This window comes from Populus trichocarpa, chromosome 1 (genome assembly GCF_000002775.5).
Source record: "Populus trichocarpa isolate Nisqually-1 chromosome 1, P.trichocarpa_v4.1, whole genome shotgun sequence".
In the NCBI taxonomy this organism is placed as follows: Eukaryota; Viridiplantae; Streptophyta; class Magnoliopsida; order Malpighiales; family Salicaceae; genus Populus; species Populus trichocarpa.
In genome coordinates this window covers 38493756-38501848 of record NC_037285.2, presented here as the reverse complement: position 1 = coordinate 38501848, position 8093 = coordinate 38493756, and the positions used below count along the sequence as shown (strand labels likewise).

At 32.1% G+C, this 8093-nt stretch overlaps 1 protein-coding gene across 1 annotated transcript; it reads right to left on the bottom strand.

Annotated features, from left to right (window-relative positions):
• Positions 1-1375: 1375 nt before the first annotated feature.
• LOC7487548 (probable L-type lectin-domain containing receptor kinase S.7) lies at positions 1376-3859 on the bottom strand. Its single transcript, XM_024609975.2, has one exon. The coding sequence runs from the start codon at positions 3592-3594 to the stop codon at positions 1600-1602; it is 1995 nt and encodes a 664-aa protein (XP_024465743.1). The 5' UTR covers positions 3595-3859; the 3' UTR covers positions 1376-1599.
• Between the last annotated feature and the right edge of the window lie 4234 nt (positions 3860-8093).

Here is an 8093-nt window from a genome sequence, read left to right as displayed (position 1 = left end):
GACGTGTCATTTATCGTGAGAGATGACGCGTTGTCAGCTTACCTAGATTCTAGTAACCGAAGAGATAACCAAAAAATTGGTCATGAGTTTTTTGGATCTAAAACTTATTTTTCATTCTATTTTTATGTAAAAACACCATATAAATATACTAAAAAATTCAATAAACCAATTTATAACTCTAAAACACCCCTAGATCGGTAAAGAAAATCAAACTAGAAACCTAACCCCAGTTTAATTTCTTCTAGTAAGATAGAAGCTCAAAAACACCTCAACGATATTTCTCTCTTCCATATCAATATTTGTTTTTTGTTAGGATATGTTCAAACTATCACTTCCTCTCTTCTCCTTTATTTTTTGACCTCTCTCATCTTAAAGTTTAGGGACTGAAATGTAAAACAAATAAAATTTAGTATTGAAACGTGAAACTAAAAAAAAAGGACTAAAATGAAAAACTAAAAACTATAGGGACTAGACTCTAGTTTTCTGCATCATAGCAAAATCATACGAAAACAAAGTTTCACATAAACTGAAAAATATCATAAGTGTTCCAATCCCGTGAACATAACATTAAAGAATAAAATAAAAAATAAAAAACTATACCCAACTTCATTAATTGTAGCAGTTCACAGCGGTGAGTCCTAGCACCACAGCAACTACAACCGTGAAAGAACACCTTGCTTTAGTTTATTTTGTAAACGTAATGTAATTATAATGCAACGTTGTCTGTGATATGAAATGTCCGTGTATAATAATTTCCCTATAATGCCCCAGAAGATGGTTCCATCTCTTGCTCACAGCTTCACACTTCAACCCCTACTCTGCACATCATCAAACAGACCAAGCCTCTGCAAATCCAACGTGTGCCTTTTCCTTTAAGTTTAAATGTCCGGTATTTCAATGGAATCATGATGGATCTTGCTCCATATTTTGCAAGAAGAGAAAGAAAGGATCAAGTGTTCTTGTATTGGAGAATACAATCTAAGCGTGTTGTATATCAATATATCTGGTTGCAGCCTAGAAGTGGTTACATTAACAAAGGAAAATATAAGTTCCGGAGATTTAAATGAATCTATAGGCATGGAAAGCCAGCAGGTGGCCTTGTTGGTAAGGGAGGATGCTGATTACAATTAACCCTTTCCCACACTATTCAGGTCAGTGTAGCCATCAAAATCACCATCTGCCACCTTAAAAGTTCATGAAGTTTCCATGCAAACAATTTTGAAGTAGATGGTTAACCTGTATTTGAATTGAAGCATGTAGAAAAACAGTTCTAAACTCATGGAACCGCAGCACCAAAATGTCAGAGTTTTCTTTACCTTACCGTGTTGCTTTTTCTTAGGATATTATGCTAACGCGGGAGAGAAGATTTCAGGGCTGAAAAAACTTGTTTGATGATGGAAAAGATCAAATACACATTCAAAGCGTTACAAGATATAGCAGAGACTGCATAGTTCAATACAATAGTTTTGAACTAAGGCCGAAAGAAACCCTACGGTCTCTGACCACTGAAAACAAACTAACAAATTTAACAAAAGGAGAAAAATTGAAGGAATCAAACAATCAGTAAGACTTGAGTTAGCTATAATGTCTCATATGAGACTAGTCACAATCAGAAACAATGTTCTCAAGCGTGAATGCCAAGCCGCAAGAGAACGTGAGGCTTGGTTTCTTCCTCGGCACAGCAATAGGCTCAGCCTCACCATTGAGGATTTGAAGGACTCTCCTCATGGTAGGCCTCCCCGTGTCATCCGGATTAGCACAACTCAAACCCACAAGTAACAGCTTCCTCATTTCTTCCTCCTCAAACTCTCCATTCAACCTGCTATCAGCTGCTTCAATGATCTTTCCTTCACCATACAATCCCCAAACCCAGTCAACCAAATTCACCATTTTTTGGCCAACTGGTTCTTTCTCAATGGGCCTCTTACCACAAGCCAGTTCAAGTATCACCACTCCGTAGCTAAAAACATCAGTTTTCTCAGTGGCTTTCCCACAATGAAGATACTCAGGAGCTAAGTACCCCATTGTTCCTGCAGTAAGCGTTGACACAGGACTCTTGTCGTGCTCCATTATCCTTGCCAATCCAAAATCACCCAGTCTTGCATTGAAGTTTCCATCCAGCATTATGTTACTAGTCTTTATATCTCTGTGAATGACTTTCTGCTCGCATTCGTGATGCAAATATGTTAACGAAGAGGCCAAGCCAACTGCTGTCTTTTGCCTATGTGCCCAATTTAAAAATATTTCACGCTCAGATCCTTCTTCATATAGCATCCTATCAAGGCTCCCATAAGGCATAAATTCATATACAAGCAGCACTTCACCCTTCTCAACACACCAACCTTGTAGTGGAATCAAATTCTTGTGCCTCAGGCAGGCTATAATTGACAATTCAGCAAGGAATTCAGTTTTACCTTCATGGGAATGTTTCGATCTTTTCACTGCAGCAATGGTACCCGAAGATTTGAAGAAGGCCTTATAGACATTCCCAAATGCACCTCTACCTATTATTCTGCTTGACTGAAACCCTCTTGTGGCTAATTTCAGCTCTTTGTAACTGAATTCCTTTGGCCCTGTCATTAGCTCTGCTTTCAGGCTCTTAACTCTTTCAATCTTCTGCCACTTCCTGAAAGAAATATAACCAAAAGCCACCAGGAACGTACAAAAGATAGCCGGACCAGTAATCCCAAGACCGAAACCAAGGCTCTTGTGACGTTTATTTGCAGCATTTGATATAGGAATAACAGGTGTTGTTACCGTCACTGAACTATCAGATACATTATAAGGATCTGAATTTGGGCTCAGAGGAAGGAAACCTGAGATTCTAAAGCTCCAATTCGTAACCAAGTGAAGCTCAGTGCTTCCTTCTGTTGAGCCTGAAAACCCCACATACATATCACCTTTAAGATACTCAGAGAGGTCAATGTGCACAGTTAGTAAGGAATTTATTGGTTTCAAACTTGAATAACTCATATAAACTTTCAAGACCCTCAAATCATTCTTGTAATCAATCCAAGCAGTGATCAAATCTCCACTCTTTAAATCAATATCTTGCAAAATTGGATCAGCAGTCTTGATTGAATTGAGGCTACCAATATCTAAACCAATATGGTGGTCATTCGGATCATTGAAATGGGCATCAAGCCTGGTGTCAAACTCAATAGCCACAAACTTGTTCTTGGTCAATTGAGAAGAATTAACAAGACCCAAGTACCCTCCAGGGCTCCCAAGAGTTTGGTTATCTTGTGAAAGAAAAAAGGACAAACCATCACCAAAAGAGTTTTCATTGGCACTACGGATAGAAAAACTGAACCTTGTTGAGAAAGAAGCTGTGGTATTGGATTCTTGATCAAAAAATGAAATCGGGTTGTTGTAGATTACAGTGCCTGAACTTGAAGAAGGCACTGTGACATCACGTGTGAGGCCAATCACACCATTTCGGAGATAAGAGTCACCGAGGAGAGTGAGATTACGGAGATTGAAAGAAGGGAACTCAAGGCTTACATTCCTAGTACTTGCTAACACAAAAGGAGGGTCTTTGAAGCTAAAGAGAACGAAGAGGAAGATGCAAAAATGTATCTTTCTTGGACTCATACCCACTGAATCTTGATTCTCTATTGTTTTCCAAGTTTTAAGAGAGAGTTCAACGAAGAAACAAAATGAAGAATGGTAGACAGTAAAGACTTGTTTTGCTTTCTTGAAGGATGAAAGACTAGAGGACTTGACGAGGAGGAAGGAGGGTTCGTGGGAAAATGGGGTTTAAACGGTTGAAAGACATGGGAGCGTGGGTGATCATCGATTGGCCAAACAAATAATAATAATAACTGACAATGGGTCTCAGTTTCTGGACCTTTTGTTTTAATGTCGAAGATGCTCTTGGTGATCATTGATTGTGGTTTTTCTACGAGAGGACTCTTACTACTGAATTGTTTGTTTGACTAACCTAACCCAGCCCAATTGGTCATTGCTGCAGCCTTTATGTAAGCCAGCAATTAAGTAATAAACTAGCATAAATTCACTGTTAATCTTCTCATATTTTATGGCAGATTTTTTCATTTTTTTTTAATTTCATTAAAAAAAAAAATTTGGTGCAATTTTATATTTTTTGGACCAAATTCAAGGGCAATTGAATTAAATTTATTAGCTAAGGATGGAATTGAAAGATAAAGAATCATAGTAGAAAATTGATGGTGGTTTCAAAATTCACACAAAAAATTTAATTTAATCCCCATACTTTAAAAACAATAAATATTTGGTACTTCAATATTTTTTCAATTCAATTTTGGTATAATTTTTTTTTTATTTTTTAGTCCATGGTTTGAGAGGGGAGAGAGAGTGGTTGCTCGATTCCTACGTAGAGAGAGAAATATTGTTGACGTCGATTTCGGTCATCAAAACAGTTAATCTTTGTATCAAATGGTTCCATTTAATAAGAGAAGTTCATATTAAGTGATTTTATTTTTATCTTGAACGTGCCTAGAAAAATAGATATGAGCTCGAGCTAATTTCAAGTTTTTGGATGGTTTTTAGAGTGTTTTCTAAGTGTTTTTGGTAAAACAAATAAGTTGAAAATGAGTTTTTTGGTAAAAAAATATTTTTTCCTGATTTTCTAGACACAATAATGGATGGATTTTGGAAAAGTATGACATATCATCTTGTTTTTTTTATTTTCAAAAAACATTAGGGCAAATGACATGATAAAACAAAAAAAAAAGCCCAGGCGTGGGTCCTTATGAACTGGGCTAGCGAGGCCCAGCAGCACTTGGTCTTTTCTCCTATTTATTCTAAATTATTTTTTTCTATTTTAAATTTGATATATATATATATTCCTTTTCAAAATTATTTTTTATTTATATTTAAATTAATACATCTTCTTTCTTTTATTTTGTTTATAAATAACAATTATTTTTTGTTATTGTGTTTGCATTTAATTTCTTAAGAGATTTTTTCAATTCATTTATATATTTTTTAATCTTTTGTATAGATGAACTTTATTTTTGAAAATTAAAAATAATTATTTTTAAATGATATTTCTAATATGTGCAACCTCGCATGATATTTTTTCTCCTTTTATTTTATTCAATTAATTTAATGTATGTGCTTATTTTTTTTATTGTTTGATTGAATAAAAAATTTGTTTTAGTTAAAAAATTTAGCAAACAAAATTGGATAAATATCTTATATTGCGAGATTAAATATCTTGATCTATATCTACATTTTGATTTTTCCTATTTTATTTTTTACTATGGTTTATGAATTTTTTTTCATTTATTAACACATATAGTTCTCAATTTATTTGATAACTTGTATGCATAATTTTTTAAATTTTCATTAGACTTTTTTTAACTACAAAAACATGTCGAAAAAGCCTATGTGTATAATTTTTTTGTTGGAAAAAAATATCTTCATTTAAAATGATTTTTATATTTGATATTATTGTCTCGTAAAATTAGAGAAGGCAACACTACGATACAATGTTGGTGATGAGATAAAATGACAAAATAGGAATCCAAAGTCATTTTGAATATTTGTTAATAAACTAAAAGCATCATACAATAAAAAAAATAGTTAATTAACTACAATATTAATTATAAAAATAAAGATATTAAATTATAATTTCATTTAAAATAGAAGGACTAAATTTATATCATAACAATTTAATAAATATAATTAACATATACTAAAAGACATTGGTATTTCAATGCTTCAATGAACAATGAAATATTTTGGCTTTTTACAGTTTGATCCTCAAGGTTTACTAAAAGGCTTTGATATTTTACTTTAGCAATTAATAGTGAAATACTTTGGCATTTTACAATTTGGTTCTCAATTTTTTTTTTTAATTCATCATTTAATATTGAATTTAGTAGGAATTGAGCGATTATCTCAGTCTCATGATAAAGTTTTCGAAAGTTAACATGGGTTGAATCAACTCATTTTTATAATCGGATTTTTTTTTCAATTTTATCATTCAATATTGATTTGATTGGGAATTAGGTATAATGATTTTTTTTATTTGCTTTCTACAGAGTTATTAATGTCTCATAATCTGGGTTGGAGATTTGATAGGTTGACCTGAGTTGATCTAAGTGAATTCGAGTCAATCTGAGTAAATCCAAGTAGATTCAATATGTTGTCGTTTTAATATTAAAAAAATTATTTTGTCTTGATTTTTCCAGTCAAGCTATTTTTTTACTTATCGTTCGAGTTGTTTTTAAACCTACGAAGTCAATTATGTTACATCAAATTAATTTTTATATAATTAATTTTTTTGTTAGAAGATATATTATGAATATTTTTTTATATTCAACAAGAATATAATCGGCCAATTATGTAGTAGATTACTTTTTTTTTTTTTTTTTGGAGGCACTAAACTCCACTTGTTGTACTTCGTAACGCAGCTTTTATTAAAGTTGTTAATCATGGCCATGGCCCATGGGTGTTTGCATAAAGGTCTATGGCTTTGGTGGAATCATACTTTTTTTTTTGGTCATGGATTTAAAACATCTCAATAGTATAGTTATAATTATTTTTTTATTTAAAATAATTATTTTTAATATTATAAAATAATAGCGTTGGAATGCGAGTCACACTCAAAGCCGAAATGTGATTTTGGAGGACTCGCCAATGCAGGAGGAGGGCGAGTGAGGTGTCCAAGACCAAGTTTATTAATTCATAATGGAAAATTGTTGCCTTACACGTCAGTTAGCCGTTGCATGGATCTAAATGTTGCCGGTGACTATATCCTTTTTAATCTCGTGAAAGAATCAGCCATCTTGGACGTTTACTTTATCTATGAAAAGTGCAATTTTCAGAAGTTTAATTTGGTCCCTTCGACTTTACTATTGTTATGAATATTGCAATCTTCAAAAATTCAATTTGATCCTTAAAGTTTCTAAAAAAATTCAATTTGATCCTTAAAGTTTCTAAAAAAATTCAATTTGATCCCTTAATTTTTTAATCTTACATTTTTAGTCCCTATAGATTTAGGTAGTTATGATTTGATCTCGAAACTTCATTTTTTATCACGTATTAATCCCCATATGTTTAGAAAAGTTCAATTTGATCCTTGAAATTTTTGCAAAAGTTTGTTCTAGTACCTAAAGTTTTTTACTTTTATAGTTTATGGACTTTGTAGTTTTAGATATTTACATTTCATTACTAAAACTTCATTTCAATCCCTATATATTGATAAAGTTAACTTTGATCTCTAATTTTTTCATAAAAGTTTTGTCCATGTTGTTTCAAGAGTTTACATTTTGATCTTAAAACTTCATTTTTCTCATGCTCGTCCCTTGTTATTATGAAAAGCTCAATTTGAACCCTTTTTTTTTTTCTTGCAAAAGTTTAGTTTGATTTTAAAAGCTTAATCACATTAGTCCCTTAATGTTGTGTGGGGAGAGTGAAAGTCGCTAGAAATGGGAGAGGAGAGAAAAATATTTTGATCAGCCACATTTCAACAATAAAAAAAATAATTTGTGTCAATGAGTTCATCTTAAAGAGATAAATTCAATGGAGGTGATTTTGCTCTTTAATCATGTAAAAAAAAATAGATCAAGGTTGAAGTTTTTTTGTTATTTGATTTGATTTTTTTATTTTTTAGATTGGTTAGATGGGTTTTAGGGTTGAAAATGAAATTATTGAGGTTTCTAAGATGTTTTTAATTGAAAACATGTTAGAATTTTGGTTTTGGTTATCCAAAAACTCGAAACCTAATTTTCTAGTAGATGACACTTCATTTACTTAGATGAACAATATGTCATCCATTATATTTTAAAAAAACTTTGACATATAACATGGTGTCTTCTTTTCGCTTAAAACAAAGTGCACAGGCTTGGCCTTTCACATCCAACAGCGCCTAGCATTTTTTTAAGACTAGGCTTGCAAGCTTGTCCTTGCAAGCTTGACACATTTGGGTCATTCTTTGAGTCCCGGACACATATTCATTTAGCTCTTAATTTTTTTTTATATTTAAAATATTTTTTTAAAAATAAATAATGATAATGATATTTAAAAAATCATCCAATTATGTTATTATCTTTAAAAAAGATTAAAGCTTTCATTGTAATATTTACAATTATTTTATGAATATT

Coding starts and splice junctions, on each gene's coding strand:
- LOC7487548 (XM_024609975.2), bottom strand. CDS start 3,594: ATGAGTCCAAGAAAGATACATTTTTGCATCTTCCTCTTCGTTCTCTTT.